Source organism: Mycteria americana, chromosome 7 (assembly GCF_035582795.1).
Source record: "Mycteria americana isolate JAX WOST 10 ecotype Jacksonville Zoo and Gardens chromosome 7, USCA_MyAme_1.0, whole genome shotgun sequence".
Lineage (NCBI taxonomy): Eukaryota > Metazoa > Chordata > Aves > Ciconiiformes > Ciconiidae > Mycteria > Mycteria americana.
In genome coordinates this window covers 36,421,228-36,447,108 of record NC_134371.1, presented here as the reverse complement: position 1 = coordinate 36,447,108, position 25,881 = coordinate 36,421,228, and the positions used below count along the sequence as shown (strand labels likewise).

Here is a 25,881-nt window from a genome sequence, read left to right as displayed (position 1 = left end):
TCAGAACCCTCAAGGATCTGGTGACAAAACGACAGGCACTGTGGCTACTCCTGGTCCTCCTACGACAGGCACTGTGGTCACTCCAGCCCCCCTGCAAAAGGCACTGTGGTTCAACCAGGGAACCAACCCGTGTCAGTATCAGTCGCCCCTATACACAAGAAGAAATCCTGGAAGCAAAAGTCAGCTCGTTTAGAAAGGGAAGATGAAAGAGCAGGGCCATCACAAGGAGAGGAAGAGGAAAAACTTGTGGATGAGACAGAAACTACCTGATCCTTATCCCTCAGTGAGCTGCGAGATATGCAAAAAGATTTCAGCCGTCGTCCAGACAAACACGTTGTCACCGGGCTGCTCCAATGCTGGGATAACAGGGCCAGTAGCCTGGAATTAGAGGGTAAGGAAGCCAAACAGCTGGGATCCCTTTCTAGGGAAGGGGGAATTGACAAAGCAATTGGAAAAGGGGCACTAGTCCTCGGCCTCTGGAGATGACTCCTGTCAGCTATGAAGGAAAGATATCCCTTTAAGGAAGATGTTATACATTGCCCCGGGAAATGGACCACCATGGAGAAAGGTATCCAGTACCTGAGGGAATTAGCCATGCTGGAGGTGATTTATGGTGACCTGGACAACGAGCAGTTACCCAAAGATCCAGATGAAGTCCAGTGCACACAACCCATGTGGCAAAAGTTGGTATGGAACGCACCATCCTCGTGTGCCAACTCACTGGCAATACTGAACTGGAAAGACAGAGAGGGTCCAACAGTGGATGAAGCGGCTAGCCAGCTCCAGGAATATGAAGAAAGTATCTCTTCCTCCCTTGTCTCAGCTGTGGAGAAACTGTCCTGGGAGGTCCAGGAACTCAAAGAGGATAGGTCCTTCTTTCCACCTGTACAGATCAGTCTATTAGGAGTCAGCATTCCTCTGCTCCAGAGAGAGGATATAGAGGGTACACACCACGGGGCACCCTATGGTTTTACCTGCGTGACCACAGAGGAGACATGAGGAAGTGGGATGGAAAACCTACCTTGACCCTAGAGGCGCGGGTATGTGAGTTGCAAGGAAAAACAATCACCAAAGGGGGTTCTTCCAGGAAAATTGCTGCTCTGGTTTCCAGTGGACAGTTCCCCAGACAGAGTAAAAGGGCTGATCTTACTCCTGATTTTAATGAAGGAGCTCCTGACTCGTATGTACAAGAAATGGGTAATGAATACTATGACCAGGACTAGAGGGGCCCTGCCTCCAGCCACGTGGAGGAAAGGCACAACCGAGTTTACTGGACTGTGTGGATTTGATGGCCTGGCACATCAGACCCACAGGACTATAAGGCTTTAGTAAACACCGGTGCACAGTGTACCCTAATGCCATCAAGCTATATAGGGGCAGAATCCATCTGTATTTCTGGAGTGGCAGGGGGATCCCAACAGCTAACTGTATTGGAGGCCAAAGCGAGCCTAACTGGGAATGAGTGGCAAAAGCACCCCATTGCGACTGGCCCAGAGGCTCTGTGCATTGTTGGCACAGACTACCTCAGGAGAGGGTATTTCAAGGACCCAAAAGGGTACTGGTGGGCTGGTTGGTATAGCTGCCGGTTGGTATAGCTGCCTTGGAGGCGGGGGAAATTAAACAGCTGTCTACCTTGCCTGGTCTCGCAGAAGACCCTTCTGCTGTGGGGTTGCTGAGGGTCGAAGAACAACAGGTGCCAATTGCTACCACAACGGTGCACCGGAGGCAATATTGTACCAACTGAGACTCCCTGATTCCCAACCATAAACCGATTCATCGACTGGAGAGCCAAGGATTGATCAGTAAGACTCGTTCACCTTTTAACAGTCCCATATGGCCAGTGCAAAAGTCTAATGGAGACTATCGTGGCCTGAATGAAGCCACACCACCACTGAGTGCTGCTGTGCCGGACGTGCTGGAACTTCCATATGAACTGGAGTCAAAAGTAGCCAAATGGTAGGCTACAACTGATATTGTTAATGAGTTTTTCTCAATGCCTTTGGCAGCAGAGTGCAGGCCACAGTTTGCTTTCACTTGGAGGGGTGTTCAGTACACTTGGAATCAATTGCCCCAGGGCTGGAAACACATTTGCCCTACCATTTGCCATGGACTGGTCCAGATGGCACTGGAACAGGGTGAAGCTCCAGAACATCTGCAATATATTGATGACATTATCGTGTGGGGCAATACAGAAGAAGAAGTTTTTGAGAAAGGGAAGAAAATAGTCCAAATCCTCCTGAAAGCCGGTGTTGCCATAAAACAAAGTAAGGTCAAGGGTCCTGCACAGGAGATCCAGTTTTTAGGAATAAAATGGCAAGATGGACGTCGTCAGATCCCAATGCATGTTATTAACAGAATAACAGCCATGTCTCCACCAACTAGCAAAAAGGAAACACAATCTTTCTTAGGCGTTGTGGGTTTTTGGAGAATGCATATTCCAACTTACAGTCTGATCGTAAGCCCTCTTTATCAAGTGACCCAGAAGAAGAATGATTTCAAATGGGGCCCTGAGCAACGACAAGCCTTTGAATAAGTTAAATGGGAGATAGTTCATGCAGTAGCCCTTGGGCCAGTCCAGGCAGGGCAAGATATAAGAAATGTGCTGTACACTGCAGCTGGGGAGAATGGCCCTACCTTTCTGCCTCTGGCAGAAAGCACCAGGGGAGGCTCAAGGTCGACCCCTAGGGTTTTGGAGTCGGGGATACGGAGGATCTGAGGCCCGCTGCACTCCAACTGTAAAAGAGATATTGGCAGCATATGAAGGGGTTTGAGCTGCTTTGGATGTGGTTGGTACTGAAGCACAGCTCCTCCTGGCACTCTGACTACCAGTGCTGGGCTGGATGTTCAAAGGGAGGGTCCCCTCTACACGTCATGCAACTGATGCTACGTGGAGTAAGTGGGTTGCACTGATCACACAACAGGCTCGAATAGGAAACCCCAGTCACCCAGGGATCTTGGAATTAATTATGGACTGGCCAGAAGGCCAATATTTCAGAATATCACCAGAGGAGGAGGTGACGTGTGCTGAGGAGGCCCCACTGTACAATAAACTGCCAGAAAATGAGAAGCAATGTGCCCTGTTCACTGGTGGGTCCTGTTGTATTGTAGGAAAACATCGGAGATGGAAAGCTGCTGTATGGAGTCCTATACGACAAGTTGTAGAAACTGCTGAAGGAGACGGTGAATCGAGCCAATTTGCAGAAGTAAAGGCCATCCAGTTGGCTTTAGACATTGCTGAACGAGAAAAGTGGCCAGTGCTCTGTCTCTATACGGATTCATGGATGGTAGCAAATGCCCTGTGGGGGTGGTTACAGCAATGGAAGCAGAACAATTGGCAACACAGAGGCAAAGCCATCTGGGCTGCTGCATTGTGGCAAAATATTGCTGCCCGAGTAGAGAACTTGGTTGTAAAAGTACATCACGTAGATGCTCACGTACCCAAGAGTCGGGCCACTGAAGAACATCAAAACAACCAGCAGGTGGATCAGGCTGCTAAGATGGAAGTGGCTCAGGTAGATCTGGACTGGCAACATAAGGGTGAATTATTTATAGCTCGGTGGGCCCATGATACCTCAGGCCATCAAGGAAGAGATGCAACATATAGATGGGCTCGTGATCGAGGGGTGGACTTGACCATGGACACTATTGCACAGGTTATCCATGAACGTGAAACATGCACTGCAAGTAAACAAGCCAAGCAGTTAAAACCTCTGTGGTATGGAGGACGATGGTTGAAATATAAATATGGAGAGGCCTGGCAGATGGATTATATCACACTCCTAGAAACATGCCAAGGCAAGCGCCATGTGCTTACAATGGTGGAAGCAACCACCGGATGGCTGGAAACATATCCTGTGCCCCATGCCACCACCCAGAACGCTGTTCTGGGCCTTGAAAACCAAGTCTTATGGTGACATGGAACCCCAGAAAGAATTGACTCGGACAATGGGACTAATTTTTGAAACAACCTCATAGACACCTGGGCCAAAGAGCACAGCATCGAGTGGGTATATCACATCCCCTATCATGCACCAGCCTCCAGGAAAATCAAACGATACAATGGACTGTTAAAGACTACACTGTGAGCAATGGGTGATGGGACATTCAAACATTGGGATACACATTTAGCAAAGGCCACCTGGTTAGTCAACACTAGGGGATCTGTCAATTGAGCTGGCCCTGCCCAATCAAAACTTTTACACACTGTCGAAGGAGATAAAATCCCTGTAGTGCACATAAAAAACATGCTGGGGAAGACAGCCTGGGTTACTCCTGCCCCTGGCAAAGGCAAGCCCATTCGTGGGATTGCTTTTGCTCAAGGACCTGGGTGCACTTGGTGGGTAATATGAAAGGATGGGGAGGTCCGCTGTGTACCTCAAGGGGATTTGATTTGGGGTGAGAATAGCCAATGAACTAAATGGTATGATGTTAATTGCTATCTAATACTGTATGTCATCACTTTTATGGTTGCTATACACTATATCAATGGTATTTCAGTGAGAATCACCCAGATTAATGAAGAATGAACTTTGATGAAACCAAGCAAAGCGCAGCGGTGATGGAACCAGAACTGACTTCAGCATGCAACAGTCCAACACCACACACCATCTCTCCTGCCCTGTATTAGAAAGGGTAGAACCTGGGCATGACATAGATGGTATAGAATAAGGGGTAGATAATGTCCTGGTTTCGGCTGGGATAGAGTTAATTTTCTTCCTAGTAGCTGGTATAGTGCTGTGTTTTGGATTTTAGTATGAGAATAATAGTGATAACACACTGATGTTTTAGTTGTTGCTAAGTAATGCTTACACTAGTCAAGGACTTTTCAGCTTCCCATGCTTTGCTGGGCGCACAAGAAACTGGGAGGGGACACAGCCAAGATAGCTGATCTAAACTGGCCAAAGGGATATTCCATACCGTAAGACATCATGATTAGTACATAAACTGGGGGGATTTGGCCAGGGGGCAGCAATCGCTGCTCAGGACGGACTGGTGAGTGGTTGTATCATTTGGGGTTTTTTTTCTGGGTTTTGTTTCTCTCTTGCTCTCTTGTTGTTTTCCTTCCCATTACAATTTATTATAATTATTATTAATAATAATTATAATATAATACTTATTTAATAATTTATTATTATTTATTAATAATATTATTATTATTATGTTCCAATTATTAAACTGTTCCTACCTCAACCCACAAGTTTTCTTACTTTTGCTTTTCCAATTCTCTCCCCCATCCCACGGGGGGGGGAGGGTGAGCGAGCAGCTGTGTGGTACTTAATTGCTGACTGGGGTGAAACCACAACACGGGAACACAGATGTGTTTCTAAACACAAATGAAATGGTTCTCCTCGACCAGTAGGATTAGTCTTTGTGGCACAGAATGTCCCTTTCAAGCTGGCAATTACTTGGCAGGAAAGTACCGTTCTTGCACACTTCATGTACTGCGTGTTACTCTTAATTGGAGAAAGCAGCACCTGATTCAGCATTTCACTGTGCTAACCTCTAACACCAGCATTACAGGAGAAATAGTTTGCAGGCACAGGTGCTAGCAACCCCAACCTGTGATAAGCAGGTGTGCATATTCACAGCAGCCGTTACTTTTTGGACTAATCTGTTGTAAAGGTCTCCACCTTGTGGCTGCTGCTGTAAAATGTGCAGCCTTTTGAACTATAAGCACCATTAATATCCTTTATCTAAAAAACTTAAAGTCAAGCTGTACGCTTTGAAATTGTCTTAATTGTCTTCTTACTTTGCTAAACAGTCTTTTGCGAATCCTTAAAAACATACAGTAATGTGAAAGATGGCTTTAAAGTGGTGGTCTCCTGGGCTCTTCTGTGACTCATTCCTAAGATTCATCTGAGTGAGAAAAGCATGGTGTCCAGGATAAATGAGATGAGACGTGGTAGAGCTCGTCTCTCATAAATAAGCTAGACTTGCATCAAAACCAAATTTTCAGACTGTGCTCCTATTGTAGGGCAAATTAGTTTCACATCTGCTGATTACCCTAAAACAGTTGAGAGTAACTGAGATGTAATGAGACCTGCAAGCCCTTATTTCTAGGATGATTTGCAACAAGAAAAGATCCTGTGTTTAAGGTTTAGAGCTGACAAGTAGAAAAGTTGTCTGTGAGCATATCTGGGACCCAGTAAGGGACAATACACAAGCTGTGTATAATGCTATTGATACAGTCACTTTTCTGAGTGGATCCTGAGTGAAAAATTATGCACAAAAGGAGAACCCATCTCTACAGAAATTGTCACTGACATAGCTAACTCTATTTCAAATTAATTCTGTCTGTGGCTGCTGCTGGTGGGTACTAACATGTAGACACACACCGAGAGGACACTGAAACTGAAGAGTTATTTCCAGGATGGTGTGCATGGAGCTGTAGTCAGAGGATGCTGTATTCAAATAGCCAAGTGTTGATGACCAAATCTGCTATTATGTGCCTGTTCTTCACACACTGGGATAGGAATGAGCTCAGTTAGAGCAATATTAATTTGCTTAATGGCAAGCCATGTCACTATACAAACCAGGCAGGCAGGCCATCCACCCTCATGAGTAAGAAAATAAACATATCCACTACACAACATGAGGCAACCTCCTTTTGACTTTCTAATTGGCCGTGTAGGTCACTCACCACTAGTGCATTTTAGGAGCCATTATTATAATGCTTAGTTTTTATTTTGCCCCTAAATGCTGCTGGTGGATGCTGTAAAAGAAGATAGTTTTAGATAGACGTAAGCTTTTGTCTCCTATTATTGTATGTCATATGGAATACGTTATTCATGTTGGTAGGTTTTGTTAGAGATCACCATGTAAAAATTTTTGCCAGTCTTTCAAAGGGTATTTGTTAAGGGAAAAAAGTCAGTGGCTTTAAGAGAGAGAGACTGTCTTCAAAGGTAGAGTATCATTTCACATCAGCCTTTTCTGTGGTAATTTCTACTGAGAGCTAAATGATGCACTGCAATGTTGGTTGCCCACTTGAGAAGAGAAAGAAGCTATTGTGTTGCTGTTTAACGGACAATGCAGTGCTGTTTATAAGCAGTGGATTGTCCAAGCACTCGGTGTGCAATGAAATACCACTGACTGGAAGCTCCACTGAACTTTTTGCTGAAAAATAATGTCACTGAGATATTTTGACATTTGGAGTCTCCAGACACAATGTGCACATTTGCCGGTGACTCAGTTCTCTGACATGTTTCTAAAGGAGATTGAAAAGAGGAGGAGGAGGAGGATGTTTGCATTCCTTTGCATTGTTATGCACACTTTGCTTAACCTTTAGCAGACCTATGGAGACATCAGTCTGGACTGGCCATGCCGATGTGCTGTGTGATCCTATATCTGTACCCAGTTAGGCATCTCATAAGTGCAGATCAGGGCTGCAAGTCATCAAATGTGGAAAAGACAACTTTATGGTGGGGCAAAGGGAAAAGCAGCTGAGGAGTACTGCAGGAAAATACCTCAGATGGCAGAAGAGAGCTAAGATATAGGTCAGATTTTGTATATGGTTGTTGGCTAAGAGATGGCACTGGAAACTGCTTGTGGAAACCTTTTGACTAGATTTGGTTGACCAAGTTCAGAATAGAATAGAATAGAATAGAATAGAATAGAATAGAATAGAATAGAATAGAATAGAATAGAATAGAATAGAATATTCCAGTTGGAAGGGACCTCCAATGATCAGGTAGTCCAAAGGCCTGACCAATTCAGGGCTGACCAAAAGTTAAAGCATGTTAATAAGGGCATTGTCCAAATGCCTCTTAAATACTGACAGGCTTGGGGCATCTACCACTTCTCTAGGAAGCCCGTTCCAGTGTTTGACCACCTCTCGGCAAACAAATGTTTCCCTAATGTCCAGTCTAAACCTCCCCTGGCACAGCTCTGAACCATTCCCACACGTGCTATCACTGGATACCAGGGAGAAGAGATCAGCACCTCCGTCTCCACGTCCCCTCCTCAGGAAGCTGTAGAGAGCAATAAGGTCGCCCCTCAGCCTCCTTTTCTCCAAGCTAGACAAGCCCAAAGTCCTTAGCTACTCCTCATAGGACATGCCTTCCAGCCCTGTTACCGGCTTTGTTGCCCTCCTCTGGATGCATTCAAGGACCTTGACATCCTTCTTAAATGGTGGGACCCAGAACTGCACACAGTACTCAAGGTGAGGCCGCACCAACACTGAATACAGTGGGATAACCACCTCTCTTGACCGGCTGGCCATGCTGTGTTTGATGCCCCCCAGGATGCGGTTTGCCCTCTTGGCTGCCAGGGCACACTGCTGGCTCCTATTGAGCCATCCAGCACCCCCAGATCCCTTTCTGCAGGGCTGCTCTCCAGCCACTCCTCTCCCAGTTTACACTTGTGTCTGGTTATAATACCTAATGGAAGGACAGTAGAAACTCTGGAAGCATTAGAGAATTATTCATGATTCAAGTTGTTGTATCATATAATTATTAGTGTAATATAGAAGATCAAGAAAAGTCATAAGCGTAACTAAAGTTCTAGATGCCTTCACAAAACATGTACTACTCTTTGTCTTCGGAGCAGTCTTCTCTCTAGTATTTTTAGCAAGATTATGACCATCTCATGTGACAGAGAGAGCAGCCTGAGGTAGAGGATGACTGAATCTCTGCTTCCTCTCCCAACCCCGATTAGCCCAACCTTCTGAAGCAGATATGCTGTGTCCCAAAGAGAGAGACAAAGACAACTGTGGTGCATTAGGCCACCCCTTTTAAGGAGAACCTATTCTTTCATTCTCACCTCCTCCATCTCTTCCTCCCTCCCCCAAGGAAATATGAACTGATTCTTAGTACAGGACTGTACACAGATGTATTTTAAATAGTTGTGTTTGATCATGGAAGCTGGTATTCTGCTGGGATTACATATGTGTGTTTGATCATGAGAGCTGGTATTCTGCTGAGATTTGTACTAATTCCAGCTTCCCACTTAACAAGGTCTTTGAATATATTCTGAAAGAGAGCTTTGTTTAAAAAATAAAATAAAATTGATCTTTGGAAGTTCCAAGGTAACCTGATCACATGAATATTCTCAATTTTTATGCATTTTCTTGCTCTCTAAAACAAAAACCACAAGCTTCATCAAGACTCTAACTAGATTTAGCTACATCTAAACCAAATAGAGCCTCTTTCTTTGTCAACTCAATTTTAAAAGAATGTGACAAATCTAAATTCTGTAATTATTGATATTAATTAAAAATAAACTTTACCCCCATAAAGTGGGTAACTTCTTAATTTCATTCATCTAAACCTTCAGCAGGTCATACTATTTGTTTCAATATTACCTTTCTCACAGAAATCCAGTGAGAATGTAAACAACTTAGAAATGTATCTAGCTTTCATTTTTGTACAGATAACCCCCTTTTTCTTCCCAGACCTCAACTCTCTGGCAAAATTGCCCTGGATCAAAGACAGTCACACTACATTCTTTGTCCGCTGTTTCCATTTCAATGCTCAGAGCAATATTAGTCCCAGTGTCTTAATAATTGAGTTGTTATGCCTTTGGGTTTATGCAAATACTATCTTGTTCCACACCACGAGATCCAGAAAATGTCTTCACATTAGATCACATATCTAATCTATACCTTTGTTATTATGTCCTGGCACCAGGAGATGCACTTCGCATAGAAAGCAGAGCTGTAACTAAGTGTGCTATGTAAGCAATATTCTGTGCAGCAGCTTCTGCTTGGTTCATAAAAATGTAACTTGATAATTTAGACATCTATTAGTCATTACAGCCATATGACTTCAAAATCTGAATGTCAGGTAACAAGCAACTTTAAGCCCAAAAGGGAAACCAGAGTCGTATCAGGGAAATAACATGACTGTTTGTTAAGAGGGTAATTGTCTTACTTGAGCTCTGTACATCCAAACTCCATTCAGTATATAAAGAAAACAGCTCTAATGACTAAAACAAAAGCTTTAACGGTACCAGTGCACAGTTTGTATCTGATGTCTTCCTCTGAAAGCAAGATCCATCCTATTGCCAGCCTATTTCTGAAAGCTGTTTTGTTAGTTACATAGTTAAAAATGCAGCAGAACAAACTCAGAATCAGTGAAATAAAATGACTTTGTTTAAAACCAGTTACTGAAACCTTTGAATATTTTATTTTGCAGGAAATTGTAAACCTTCTGTTTCCAGATGGACTTTTTAATTGAAGACATGCAAGAATAGTCTCTTGATGAGGCCATCTACAGTACAGTTTATTCTAAACTACATTTTAGATATTGCATACTAGTATTTACTAATCTACAAAAATCCATTCCCAGCTCCTTGACTTACAGAGCCTGTGCTGGAAAAGTCACACTATGCACATTGTAGTGTGGCAAATAACAAAAGAGGTTAGTTGGATGCTGAATGTTGCTGTTTAGCTGTATATTCTCTCTGTTATACTTGAAAGTAAATAGTTATCAAGGTAGACTGCCTTTCCAAAGACAACTGTGTGTCCCTGCTCAGACATCATGCTGTCATCATAATGTGCGGACAGTGGGGACTTGGCCTTGGGACCTCAGTCTGAAAGAGTCCACAGACCCTGGCCTCTGTCACTGCCTAGGTGCTCTGTGAGGTGGCTTCGCTCTCCCCATCCCACCCTCATATGATCCTGCAGGAGAGAGATTAAAGCTTGATTCCACCTTGGAGCTCTGGGGGTGGAGACAACACTTTTTTATACAGGGGAATAGGGAAGAATTGAAGTTCTTAATCAAGTATTGTGCCTGTGGTCTCCACATTTCTTGGGACTGTGCTCTCTGCTGAGGTTATAGCCATCTGAGAAAGAAGATTTCACTAATTTCTTCCTGTCACTGCTGCTGGCTGGGTTAGGCCATGGAAAACAGCAGTGCTTTTAGTGCAGCCTTTTGTCTGGGTTTGTAAGCCTGTATGATCTTCTTCACCATTCTGTGTATGTTTGTCCTGGACACAACACATATTTTCATCTTCCCTCATTTATACTGTCCCTGAAAAAAACCCTCGTAGTAAAAACAGCACATGAAAAAGCAAAGTATCTTTCAAGAAATAAGAGCTGAAAATCAAATAGAATTAGTGTAGTTATACTGAAAGAAAGCTTAAGAAACACAAGGTAACAGGGTGTATTTTTGCCCCTCTTTTCTGTCATGATCTCTGAATTATCAGATGGAGCTTTCTTGAAGGGTACACATGCAATCAGAAGACAACTCTTAAAGGTACTATTTCTCTGCTGTCATGTATTTATTGTGTTTTTGACGAGTGGATTTAGAAACGCTTTACCAAGAACAAAAGATGCAGCAATAAAAACTCTGTAACTGCAAGAAATAGTAACTTAAATGACTGAAATAAGCATCCCAAAAAGGCTGCAGAGAAGCTCTGATCACAAGGAAATTCACAACCCCTGCGTTACTACCACCAGTGGTATTAAGCAGGAATAAATTTTATCTTGGCATTTGAGAAGTGTAACAGAAAAAATCTGCTGCATTACATTCCCATGAATAATTTTATTGTATACACATACATTTATATTTGAAGTTATTAAAGTGTGAAGATCTTGAAAATCTTTACAACAGCTCTGGAAGGTTGGGCAAATAGAATATGTGTGTTTTACAGACACTTGAAATGTACTGTAGGCAACAATTAAACCATGTTCCCTAGATTAAAAAAAAAAAAGGAAAAAAAAAAGTTTAGTAGCAGTAGTGTTGTCCCCAAAATCGGAGTTCGTTTACCTGGTGCGCAAAATGCCAATATACACACAGAGCAGCGGTATTTTATTGCATATTTGTGCAGATATGGGTGCCTGTCTCAAGACAGCACGCCAAGCTTTCAAATTAACAGTTATTTATACACAAAACATTAACATATTCAACTTCCTAATACATATGCAGTATTCTTCTATTAAATGATTGGTTAAAATCTCTTCGCCCAGCATGTACATTAGTATTCATGCTTAGTTGTTCCTCTTCAACTTCATCATTTGAGTCAGTGGTATAACTGGGGTGGATGGTCCATGAGTTGGCGGTCACAATCTCCCCCTGCTGGAATTACCTTTCCCGTAGTTTCCTACTTTTTTGGCAGATCTAAGCAGTTCGTCATGGTTTACTAACTAGACTAGTAATACATCAGTTAAACTTCTGCTTTCGACAGCCACATCCTGCTTATTAGACAAAGGTACATTGTCTAAGTTCCTATGGAGATAGTGTAGGGTTCTACAATGGATTTCTATAGCAACATCAACATTATGTGAATTGTATACTTACATTTGATTATTACAACAGTGGTGACTTTTTTTAAAAGTAAAATCCTTTTGTGACTGTTAAAATTCACTTTCATTTAGACAAAATGTAGCTGACAGACACATAAGGGACATTTTCCCTCAACTTCTGCTAGTCTTCAAGCCTTGGAAAGGAGACGCCTCTATATATTTTACTGACTGGATTCAAAAACTCATGGAAATTATCATGTCTATTAGTGGGCACAGACAGAGGTTGAAAGAAGTCATGCAGAGCTCTGCCGGTGTACCTATAGACTTAAGCAGCAGTCCTGCTAGTCTAGTCCCTATATTTGTTGAATTATTATACATGACAATATACATGACACCTAATCAGTGGATTCAGAAAAACTCATAATGGAAATTAAGTGCACAAGTAGGAGAAATGAGAAAGTTGATCAGACTACTTCTAGTCTGTTGTGTAGCCTGTCCTGCAGTCTCTCATACTGAAGTAGCAGCTTATGCTGGGTATGATCACATTGCCTGTATAAAAAGCAATAGTCTGATCCAAAGATGGCTGAAAATGAAGTGAAGAAGCCCATTAATGTCAGTGAGCTTCAGTTCAGGCCAGTAACGAGTTATTGTTCATATTTAACTGTAATCAACATTATTTCTGATGCCTTTCTTCATAACAGACAACCTTTTGCTTTTAAACTCTTAGACCCAGGAACTTGAATACAGGAAGTAAATCTAACTTGAGTAGATAACCACGTGGCAAGAATGGAGCATTTAAATAGGAATTTGTCTTTTTAAGCATAGCCATGATCATTTTCTTACAGAAACTCAGAAACATTTCTTGTGTATAGGCCAGCAGCTGTAGTTGCAGGAACAATTAGTTCTCCCAGCTCAGTTAATGTCAGTTATTCAGGATGTAAACTTATAAAGATCCACCGGGGTTCTTCAGAAAGGGCTTGTCATCAAGTTATACAAAGTAAGGAAAATATGCCGCTAAGTCTTTTGGACCAGAGACAAACCACAGGCAATGGCCAAAGTGTCACTTGATGCTCTACTGAGTTAGAGTAGAATGGGCTTGCTTGTCTTATATGCCACTGTGGTTTGGCTTCAAACCAAGTTTCTCTCTTGCAAATTAGACTTTATAAGGGAAGTTTAGCCTGTGACATGGCACTGGAAAATCTCATTTTAGACTGAGGTCTTGAACTAGTGACAGCAACTATTGCTGTGCTCTGACAGTAGCTGAGGGTTCCAGTGACCATAGGAAAATTACCGCTGCTGCTTATAACTGGCTTTAACCACTAGTACATGGGGGTTTTTGCCGTGCTGCACTAACCTCATGAGGTCCATATGGGACCTCGTTTTACACCCACTATAGCTGCAGACAAGCTTGTTGGCTTTAGAGTGTTTTTTGTAAGGTAAAGCTGAAAAGCCTGCAAGAGCTGTGAAGACCAGCTGCAGCTGTGGCTATTTATGCAAACAATTAGATTTTCTCGAGTCTCAGAAAATGAGCTTGAAATCTTGGCAACATAAATTGGTTTATAACTTCTCAGGTAACTCCCGCTTTTAGTTAGTCTGGAAATATTCCACAAACAGAGCTTTTTAACAGTACCAGAATCGGAGTTCAGTTCTGGTCAGACGTAGAAGCTGGCAAAGCGTGCAGAGAGCAGGAGAAATGGAGGGAAAAGCTGGCTGGCAGCTCTGAGCTGCTCGGAGAAGTCTGGATCCTGATTTGCATGTCACAGCATCTTAGTGAGTGGGTATGGGTAAAAACCAAATGTGGAGTTTGACAACTAAGCAATTTTCATTCAGCTGGAGCTTTATATGAGAAACCCGGTCCGTTGTTTTAGTTTTTATTTAGGAAATAGCATATCTTTCCTCCCTGAGTCCTTTCTATAGTCCCTCTGAGGGACTAACAGGCACCCAGTATAAGCATCCTTAACTCTGGCAAAAAGAAAACAACAAAAAAAAACCCTTTCTCATACTAACAGCTTTTACAATTACATATTTAGTCACTAAACACATGATACCGTTCTTTCTTTTCTATCTTTGACTGTCCAAACAGCTGTGTTTCATGAAAAGAACACGAGATTCTTCTACAGTTGTGCATGGGAGCAAAGTCTACAGAGTAGTAGACTACTAGGTGGCTACTAAATTAGCGTGATCCTTAATGCGTCAGAGTATTTGCTTTAAAAGATGCATACTGTAATAGCATAGATCTAATAAGGATCGTTGTGTGTATGCATCATAGCACCCCAGTAAGGATGCTGAGTGGTATTTGTAGTGCAAATTGAGAATTGAGAATATGAAATGATGCATGTCAGAAAGTGTGGTGTGTACAGGGAGACCTGTGGCTCATGGTCTCCATCTTTTATAGCTGGAGGGCTATACCTCACTCTGGCTTTTTTTGTTCAAGCAGATGTTTCTCCTGCTTCTCGTAGTGCTTGAATAAGAGAAAATCTGAGTCACAATTCTGAGACATGTTTGTAGTTGGAGGGACTGGAGTACCTGACTAGTGGCAAATACAGAGCCTTGTAGGAAATACTAAGTTTTAACTTTTTAGTCTGACTAAAGCAATTCAATTTTCAACAAAGGAAAAGAACACAGCTCCTAATAACAGGGACCTGATTGTTAAGATTGCTCAGCTGATTCAAGAAGGGCAGGATCAAGGGCTGTGCACTTGGGTAATTCTGGATAATTCTGGATAATGCTGTCAGCACCAGGCTGAGCACCTCACCCAACACTGATCTGAGACTCCCTCTCTCTGGAGCGCGGGTTGGGTTCTCGACTGGCTCTACCTTTCTACCTTCCTCAGCGACCAAACAGCAGCTGTGATCAGAGCAGCATCGGTCCACTTGTGCTGACTCAGGAGGTTGTATTCTTTCCATCTGGGATGCAGAACTCCTGATACTGGTGGTTCATACTTTGGGCACCATTTGGCTCCCTGCATTGTGCTCTGCATAGGTCTACTTTTAAGATCCATTCACAAAAGGACACAGATGGTCTAATCTGGAGGAGTGAGTGCTCTTGGAAATACCCGAGTTCTTTTGGTTGAACAACAACAAAATTACCTCAAAGCAGATGTTTTATCTGGAAAATTTCAGACCAGACCATGAGTCTAACGAAACAATGGAGGCCTGAAAACAGGGTTGTAATGGAAACTGCCAGGTAACTTCATGATAAACAATTAATTAGCCTAGCTACATGAGTATGTAATGTGTGCATGCATATAACAACTGTCTTTCATAAGCCTTTTTTATTCCCTTTTCCTATGAAAGGCTTTTTATTCTTGTTATGAATAAAAGCTTGAGTCAATTCTTATTTAACTCATCCCTTTAACCCTAGAAAATGATATGCCTGACAGAAGTCTCCCATTTCCCAGTAGAAAGAGCATCAGGCTATAATTAAAAAAATTATGTTAAAAACATTCCAAGTTTTAAGAACATCTCCATTATGCCAAGAAGAGTGTGACTGTGGAGAATATAGTCCATCTTGGTAGTAAAACTAGCTCTCCAGCTACTTAGAGGCCTTGGAAAGTTATACTTGGTAACTACTGGTGAGGTGCTAATTTACAGTCTGGCAGGATTTTAAAGGACGCCTTGGTCTTTATGGGCTTAAACAGAAACTGCAAACTAAAAAAATCGCTCAAGAATGATGAACTTATAAATTGCGTGACCTTGGTTTCTTCAAATGCCAGGAAAACAGACTTCACATGCCTGACGATATTTAGTGCTGCCTTGCTGAAGAAATTTAAAGGAGGATATTTAATAACGTGAGAAATATTTAAATCAGCCAAGTCTACACAAAAAATAAAAGAGAGAGAGATCGGAACTGTGAGCTAATTCTTGTAACACTTTCATGGGGATGAAGCTAGGTAGTGGGAGCAGTGCCATGTAGTTTTCACCATAGGCTTAGCCTGTATAGACAGATGCAGGGAATCTGGACTTAGGTTTGTTTTTAAACAAAATAAATTTCTGACAGGCTTAAAAGGAGCAAAACATATAACTCTGGAGAGCTAAACATTTATTTTCTTATTTTCTTCTTTGTTATGCAAATGGAACAAACACCCAAACTCATTTGCTATTTAAAGGAGTAGTTTTATTTCATGATTTATGATCAAGGAAGTCTAGATCTCTGTTAGTACAGCTTTGTGAAAATACACCTGTAAGGCAGCTCTCTTAATTGGAAGGCTTTTCTGCCAAGAAGTGTTAATATGATGCTGTACCCTAACCAGCTCCTTCTGAGAAATTAAAAATAGAAGAGTTCATTCCAAGGCATGAGGTGCAGTAGTTAAACTCATGGGCTGCAAATCTGCCAACTGCATTCCAGAGGATAGCTCCTGGTGTGAGAGGAATGGGATGCTTTTTGATGTTATCTAGTATTTGAGTATCTATCATTGACTCCAAATAAGCTTATGTCTGTGGACCGAAGTGGCAATGCAGCTGCCCTTTGTAACAGACGATTATGATACTTGAAGTAATTTCCTCTTCTTTTGGGAACTTATTCTGGTCGTCAGCCAGGAAATATTGCTGCTTGCCTGCAAGATAAGAGATTGTAGAGCTATATTGCTAGACTAATTCTGCATCAAATATCTAATCTCAGACAGTCTTCTTCAATGTATATGACTTGCTTCTAATATTAAGGTAGTCGAGAATAGTTCTTCATACTGAAAGTTGCTGTTTGCATAAAGTGATGGAAGTTTTGTAGATTTTTCAGAGTTTCAAAAGTAAAAAAAGTAAAATAACTCAAATGTATTAATGATATAATATAAAACTACTAACAAATGCTAGATTTTCTCTGGTCATATTCATTAAACAAATGTATCATTTCTAGGCCAGTTTTGAAAAAATATGTTCTGAAGAAATAATTTTTTTTTCCCAAATGTAAACAGTACACTTGCTTTTCGAATTCTCATATCACTGGAATCTCTCTGTGCAACTAAACTTACTTTCCAGAAAACCTTTCCTGTAGAAGAGACTTGTGTAAATATTACGTACAAAACATTTGGACATAGGGATGGTGTCTGTGTGTGTTTCTGTGAAATTCTGCTTATATTTTAAGGTTAGTTTCAACCTTAAGTGTGAAAAAATAATTTCATATTATATTCTCTAACTTTATTAAAAATAATAGTAAAAATCCATACTTTTTATAATCCATTTTTGAAACCTTTCATTCTGACTTACCAGTAGAGGGAGATAGGGTTCTTGAAGCTCAACCTAAACTTGCTAGTCATTTTCATAATACAGCTTGGTTACCTAATTGTAAACTCTATTGAAAATCCTGGCTTGGCCAATAGAATATCTTGAAATTCTTAAGAATACAATCATTGTCAATGGTAAAATTTTTAGAATACCTTTATAATAGTGCTGCAGGAGTTTTGCAAAAATTCCTGGATCCAACAGGCAATTACTCAAGTGGTAAAAGCAGTAACTGCGTTGATAATATTATCTTATCTATTTTGTTACACCTATACATCTAGTTCTCTGTAAATGTAGTTTGATGAAAAGTTCATGAGTGCAATTTAATGTACATACATGGGCATTTCTTGGAGAAATCAAATGGGTGACTTGGTGATTCTCCTCAGTGATGCAGGAGAGCTGTACTGTATTATGCAGCATACCTCTGATCTGGTAGTCTCTGCTTTTTCTTATAGTTGCAGTGAAACCATATAGCAGCACTTTATGGAAACCTAACTTGGAAAAGTCTTGGAAAAGTTATTTCAAAAAGGACCTTCATGCAATAATACTGATATCTTTTCTAAAATCCTGACGCAAAAGTTTAGATTAAAACTCAGAAGAGATCTGTAAGTAAAACAGTAGGGACACACACAGTTGCATAGAACTGTTATTATACAGGTGGCATTCATCACCCACAGGCTAGATGTAGGTGTCTGCTGCATACATGTCCCTATTTGAACTGGTCACCTCTGACTCCCTTTATTACCAATAAATTAAGGCCTAGATGTCATTCACTATATTGATCTGATCTCCATGGACTGGAAAAGGAGCTTAAGGTGCTTAGGCTGATGTGGAAATCTATGGTCAGTGGAAATACTTAAATTTTTGGTGTGATGAAGCCCACACTGCGTCATGCACCATATTTAACACATGGCCACAAGTCAGGTTTGCATGATTACATGGTAAAAATAGTTCTGATTTGTGGAGAATTAGCATGTATTTCTTGTGTGCAGAAATTTAAAAATTCAAGTAGAGGATTTACTGATCTTCATGGAGCTGGGCTTGAAAAATGACCTTTATGGCATGGTTCTTCTTTTACTTTCAGTGTATGATACTACTCCCATTGTTTTCATAAGAAAATACATTAGCTTGCTCATTAGATAATTAATATCTTGAAATAGCACTCTGATACAGGTTAAAAAGAGGTATATTCCTTAGAACCTGTTCAAACATGGTGTAGGTATTTCTAAAACTGGCAACATTTGGACTGCAATTAAGAAACAGAAGTGATTGTGAGTACAGGTTCTTTTTAGTCAAGAGAATACCAGCAAAACATCTTGCAAATAATAAGGAAAAACTTAGTCAGTGGTAGAAACTAAGCTATAAAACCTTTTGAAAGAGACTAGCAAAACTTAGGAAATTTTGCAATGGAAAAAATCTACTGAAATACAGACTGTTTTTACTTTCAAGGCTATCTCTACAGCAAATAACAGGTGTTTTGTATTTTCCTGGTGTTTCCCTCCCTACAAACATTCAGGGGAGGAAGAGATGCATAAGCCGCTGTTAGTGCCAAAGAATCTTGAGGTACAGAGAAAGGAGAATAATGATCTTAAGCAAGGTGAAATTTAGGTCTGTATTCCCCACTATTTCTGCTACAGATCTCCTGTGTGACTTTCAGCAAGACATTTAGTCCTTTCTGCTTTCATTCCTCATTTGTATGATGGGAACTATGGAGCTCAACGTTACAGAGCGTACAGGTTTTGTAAGGATATGTTGATTAGAAATGCATTTGTACTTTGTGCTCAGAAGTGCTTAAGCTTTAATGTAGAGAGTAAAGGTTGATAAAGAGATCAAGAGTGCCTTGTCCAGTAGGTACAGGCCCCATACTTTCGATTATTGTGTTTCTCCATCCATCGTTTTATCTACTCTTCTTTTTCCAAGTGAGCAAGGAAGTAGCACAGCAGGTCCTAACTTGGTCCTGGTCTCGATACATAATTGTATTAATAAAAGCAGGAAGTCTGCTTCTGAGCCAGGAAGAAAACTTTTGGCCCCTGACTTTTACTTCTATGTCATGATCACAGGATGACCTGTTTTATAAAACAAATGTTTTCTAACCAAAAGAAAAGTGATTTCATCTTGCAGATGAGAGATGATTCAGTGCTATAGCAGGGTGAAACGGTCTCTTGGCTCAGGCACATGGCTTATTAAACAAACTACTCCAGTTGCTACAGCTACTTACTGCTTGTGTCTAGCTCTTTTTCACTATTATGTGATATTCTGGAACGTGTTGAACTGTGAATCAAACTGACATCTATATTTAAGCAAACTTCTGTGGAGCAGAGAAGCGAGATTGAAAAAGGCAAAAGATTATCTCTGTGTGATTTCTAGATTCTTCACAATTCTTTACACACGGCATCTTAAAAATGTCTAGTTTTTACAGCTTTTACATTAAAGGCTGTCTATCATCTAGAAATGTTTGCAGAACATATAGAATCATTAGCATTCACCTGTCTGCTCTGATTTTGCTGTAAAGCATTACTTGGCAAAGCACTGAAAAATTCCAGAAATCACTGTGCTCATGATGCAGACTGAGTTTAAAAAGGAAGCAGTAACCATAAGATACTGGATGGTCAGAATTCAGGCAGATGTTATAGGTATGAACAGCTCAAAATACAATTGTGGGTCCAGCTTATCTCTTTACACTGATACCTGAAGGGTAGGAGTAGGGAATATAGCCCTTAGCTTGATTTCAGATTCAAACAAACCTTTCGGAAAAGTGGAGATCAGAAACTTGTGGTTCTTCGGAATCTGGGTTATCTAATAAAAGCATCAATTCCTACAGAGAGGTGATCATGCTAGAATCCCAGGGCTTGTGTTCTTAACAAAAGCAGGTGGTTTCTAGCCGTATGGATTTTGGAGAAAACTTACAATAAGAAAACTTACACCCCTCTGAAGATTCAGAAGCCAGAAGTCAAACAAAAGTTACATACATGCCATTTTTATACTAAGTAATAGGTTTTGTATTGTTGGCAAAGGTAATGTATCTCACAGGAACATGTGAGTCTTCTGTTACTAAAACACTAAGAGGCGTCAAGATTATTGGGTATAAAGGCAATCTTTTTCTGACCAAAATACCTTGGTCACAGAGAGGAAAGACAAATACTAAAAGCATACTGCCTAGACGTGAGACCAGCTGCATGGCTAAAACAATATAAGTCACCGGCTGGAAAAAGGTCAGTGTTTACCTGATCACTTAGGAGTTTGAACCCTCACCATATAATGCCATTCATGTGACAAAATCTCCCCCCAAAAGAGGTGCTGGTCTCTTCATGGTCTTTGTGGATGAATGTGAAGATTTTGCCACATATAACCAAAGATTATCAGTCCTTTCTCTTTTCTGCTCCTTGTTTGTCTTTCCTTGCAGATCTGTTAGCAGCAGCTCTAGTGAGCTGCCTTACCTGGTTTCACACTCCTCAGCATACCTGCTAATTCCCTGTTGTAGCATTCCTCTTCTAGGATGGCAATTTAACCCTATCCTTCCCAAAAGCAGCATAGGTTCTGCCAGCACACTGCTTCAAAGCACAGAAATTGAGAAAATGTTATTTTCATTTTCAGGGGCTTTGATAAATACAAAGTTGTACTTCTCATATGCAGGACTAGAGTGTGTATACACATAAAATACAAAGACAGGACTAAAGGCTGGCTAAGAAAACACTTTGTCTGTGAACTGGAGAGATCTTACTATACAATACATACACTTCTCACAGAGAGAGCCAAAGCCAGATACCCAAAACAAACAGCAATGATTCCTTCCTTTTCCACAGCAATTAATCAAGTTCAAACTAAGAAAAGAAAAAAGGAGGGATGGGGCTTTGAGGAGGAGTGGGAATAAAAGCTTTAAATGTGTATGGAGTTCCAGAGGAAAAAAATATTGTCAAATGTCTGTGACAAAACAGTTCAGAGTATCTGGTATACGTGCAGAACTCGCTGACCAGAAAAGAGGTGTCGTGAGAAAGAGCTCTGGTAGATGCAGCCTGCTGAGAGTGGTCCATGGGATCCCAGGAGGAGTATCTGTTTTAGTATCAGCAGTTTGTTCTGTAATTAGGGAGTAGCATCAGCTTTAAAAACAATCATTTTGATATTCTCCTTCAGATGGAAACTTCAGTTTTTGAAGTGGATGCTTGTTTACTATGAATGAGACTGAAACCAGCAACTCTTTGTTCATTAGCAGCCATTGGATATTAATAATTTTTGGCTGCAGATTACAAAATGGAGCAGATTCAGACACAGGCCCAAAGGGTGAAAAGTACTTTATTTCCTTCCCAATCTTCTAAACTAGTATATTTTCCTCACAGCATACAAACTTTATGCTTTTTATATTTGAGACGAGCTAGAAAGAGAGAAGGAGTTAAATGACTTAACTCTTCACCCCACCTCATCTGATAATTTACAACTCTCCAGGATAAATACATAGTCCAGCTGGGTAACACTTTGCTCACACTCAGAGTGGCAGTGTATGAGTGTGGTGGGAAGGAACTAGACAACCAGGGCCACATGTGTTGAATTCTTCTATGCTACCAAATTGCATAAACAAAATGTCAAATTCCAGCCCCAACGTAGGCATGAAAAGAATATCAAGGTGAAGTTAGAAACACTCAAAATTAGGAAGTAAGTGTCAAAAACAACTGTAATGTCTGTGCATAGGAAAGAGATGCTGAGACTCTGTCGGAAACCATGAAGGTGGTAGCCCGCTGCGGCAAAGCTAGGTCTGTGGAGAGGTGGGGGGACCTCTCCCCCCTGGGTGTACCCCAACCTGGCTCCCCTTCTCTCCCCCTGGCCCCAGCCCCCCCATCCTGATAATCTCCAGGTGTTTCTGCTACAGTGTGCTTTGACAGTGGCATGGGCCTGACCTCAGAGTGTTTGTGCTTAGTTATTATTCTGGCATGCTGTCAAAACTTCACTGTAGAGCATGTCAGAAGGAACATAGTGATTTTTTTTTTTTAATAGATGATTCTTTGGCAAACTATGAAAATAACTTCATTGGAGAAGAAAAAAAACAATCGTTCCTCTTGCTACAGGGCTTTCTTCCTGCAAATTTCAAAGGCCTGCTGTGAATAATAGTGTTAGAGCTTCCAAGCTTCAAGACTATTTTATAGTGGAAAGTATTAGGCAACCAAAAGAAATATCAGTTTCCACTGTTACAAAATAAAGATTTTTCTTTATGTTGTACCTTAAAACCCATGTTAAAATGACTTTTTTTAGATTGCAGAACTATGTGTCCAAGGGGGTTATTTTTTTACAGAGACACTAGGTTTGTTTTAGCTTGTTTACATCTAAATGAGAAATAATTTAAGATAGAACATAATGGCTTTCTTTGTGAGGAAAAATGTAACAGGAATTCATCTTCATAAAGGACTGAAGGAAATCCTTAAATCCAAGTGCTGCCAGTCTCTAGGGTGTTCAAAATACATATTCCTATTTTATGGCTTGAACACATCTCTACTTACAAGATTTGTGAACATTTTTGACAAACCTGGTCTGAGTTTTCTGCTAGCAGAGTTACAGATGAGGCAAGTTTTCCACGGTTTGGGGTTTTATTGAGAATCCTTTGCACAGCTCTGGTTATGTGCTTCCTTCTTATGACGTCAGTGCTGAAGGGGAGAAAGAATGTAAACATCTGTTTTTTATAATTCAGTTGCAGGCTTATAACTTCATTAGGATAAGCAATGTTTCTACATGATTAATTTTCCAGTCACAATATATTGGTTTTGAGCGTGCAATTTTAGCACCAATTTTAAGATTAGTAAAATAAGGAGGGAAACTAATGAGGTGAATTCTGCTTCATGGTCTACCTTTCCAAGCTGCACCAAATGCTGTGTGCCTCATCCACCTCACTCATCCCACTGAAAACAAAGGATGCAATTTCCCTTCCACTTGGTGTTCAAAATGATGTCCGGTTGCTCCCTGCAGTGCATGATGCTGCCGATGGGAAGGGAGGCTTGTGATGGCAGCACTGAGGTGAGCTGGAGCAACGCGGATTCAGCTCCTGGCTCTCCGGCCAGTCCTTTCATGTGGTGTTGGATCAGCCACCGAGGACTGGATTTTCAAAAGGTGCCTGCTGGGACGTAGCTGCATCCTTAAACAACCAAGGAGCTCTGAAACATATAGCCTTTAATCTCTTCCATTGCCTGAGCATGGTTAAACCACCACTCTGGCCACTTTCTTTTCTTCATTGTCCAGTCTTTTTCTTCCGTCTGAGACTGCCAGTGCCTGGAGTCGTGGTCCTGATCACATTTTGGGGTCTTTTCTACCCACTTTAATAGTCACTGTAAGAATACTTTCATAGGAACTGGGAAAAACTGAGGCTGGAAGGGGCCTCGGGAGGTCCAGCCTCTGGGCTTCAGGTAGCAGTTGTGGAAGTGTAACTGAAGTGAGAGAACCAGAGCAGCAGTGCACGTAGGAGCAATTTCAGTCTCGTATCAAGCGTTTATAGTAAGAAAACAGTAAATACGCTCATCTGTCCTCCGAGGGATGAGCTCGAGTCAGCACCGCCGTCCTTACCTCCCCGGCAGGTGTGGGCATAGACCCCGATCCGTGATGGGCAGGTCTGTATCTCACCCTCCGGCGCCCCGTTCCCGCCAGGGAAGCTCCCCCGCGGGGCTCGGCGGCCGCCGGGGCCGGGGCGGGCGGCTCGGGACAGAGCGGGGAGGCAGCAGGCGGCCAGGTGCGAGGGGCGGCACCGGCTCCAGCCCGCCCTGCTAACCGTCGCCGCGGGACGAGGCCCTGAGGTGAGGGCAGGGGCCGCGGCGGGCCATGGGAGGCGGGGCCGGCGCCGCCTCAGTCCGCAGCCGAGGCTCCTGAGGCAGCAGCCGCAGACGCCGCAACTCCCGCACCCCGCGGCATGGACGGGGCTCTGCCTTCTCCCTCGGGGCGGCGCTGCCCCAGCCCTGCCCGATAAGAAAGGCGGAGCGGGGCCGCAGCCGCGTGCAGACAAAAGCTGCGGCGCTTCCTGCCCTCTGTACTGAGGGGAGCGGAGCGGGCGGTGGGCGCCTGTCTGCGCTCCTCCGAGCGGGGCGTTGCAAGTGCCTTTCTCGGCCGCCGCGGGAGCTGCGCATGCCGCCGGGGAAAATGGCTTTCCGCGGGGGCAGAGGAGCGTGGGGAGCGGGTCTGAGCGCGGTGCTGCTGCTCGCCCTGTGCCCCCGCGCTGCGCCCGAGCGTGGCGCCCAGAGGGAGCTCGGCGGCGAGGCGGTGCCGGAGGGAGCCTCCACCCTGGCGTTCGTGTTCGATGTGACCGGCTCCATGTACGACGACCTGGTGCAAGTTATCGAGGGGGCGTCCAAGATCCTGGAAACGTCGCTAAAAAGACCCAAGAGACCGCTTTACAACTTCGCGTTGGTGCCTTTCCACGATCCAGGTAGGGGTTTCTCCCTGGGGGGTCCAGGAGGGACCCGGGTCGGGGCAGGGGCGCTGGGGCTCCGCCGCCGTCTCCCGAAGCGCGGCACACGCTGAGGTGGGCTCGGGGGCGGGAAGGAGACCCAGGGAGCCTGGGCAGGCCAGCAGAGGAGGTCGTGCTCAGGGCTGGCTTTTATAAAAGGTTGGATTTCCTGCGTTTCCAAGGGACTGGAGCGTAAGTATTTCTGTCACATCTCAGTCGTGCTTGCCACACGGGTCTCTCCGCTGGAGTAACTTGCCAGTAGCGAGTAACGTCTTCTGAATCCCCTCCCTGTCTCCGTGCAGACAAATGCCAGTACCTCCCAAAAGCCTTCAGGATAAACTGAAGTGGACTCCAAGTTCACTGTATGTGCCAAAGAGTAGTTTAGGGGATCAAATACTCCTCTTAATAATTCTAGTATGAGCTGGAGTATCTTCAGTGATGTTCTCTCCTAGTAATGAAGCTACTGAGTTTTTTTTCAATGCCCTTCTATGGGAATACACTGAGGAACATACATAATATAGTTGCACTTTTCCTCTGGTCTTGTTGTCCCACATTCACATTCAGAAACTTGCACTGAAATGATCCAGAAGCTTTACATGGTGTGTTTTTTGATTTGGATTCTTGTTTCGTTCCCTCATTCTACCTCTTTTTCTTTCTGCTGTACATTGTGCATTCTCTTCTTTCAGCATCTGTTTTCTATTCCTTTCCTATCCCTTTTCTCTGGCTTTCTTCCTCTTTCCTTGTCAAATATCTTCTGGTGACTTGAAGAGCAAATGGGAACAGGATGCCCCAGGCTGGTGATGTGTGCTGTACTATGCCGTAAAACCTCCTTTAAAAAAAAAAAAAGAAAGAAAAAAAAAATCAAAGAGTGGGAAAAAGCCCTTGAAAATTACATTCCTGGTTCTAGTTTCCATGGAATATCTCAGAATATGATATTCTAGAAGTCAGTTCTTAAGAGTTCAATTTTTGCAGGGATGTCATCAAATGAAAACAGACCACCCCTTCTATTTCCTCCCAGTCATAGATACTTCTGCCTACAAGACACGTGTTTGCTATGTTATAAATATCTT

General features: G+C 42.4%; 1 protein-coding gene across 1 annotated transcript in view; it reads left to right on the top strand.

Annotated features, from left to right (window-relative positions):
* The first annotated feature begins 24,489 nt into the window (after positions 1-24,489).
* The window catches only part of HMCN1 (hemicentin 1), a 203,021-nt gene continuing 201,629 nt past the window's right edge, over positions 24,490-25,881 (top strand). The window contains exon 1 of the mRNA XM_075509138.1: positions 24,490-24,790. Coding sequence (XP_075365253.1) covers positions 24,490-24,790 — 301 coding nt within the window. The remainder of the gene's footprint in view (positions 24,791-25,881) is intronic.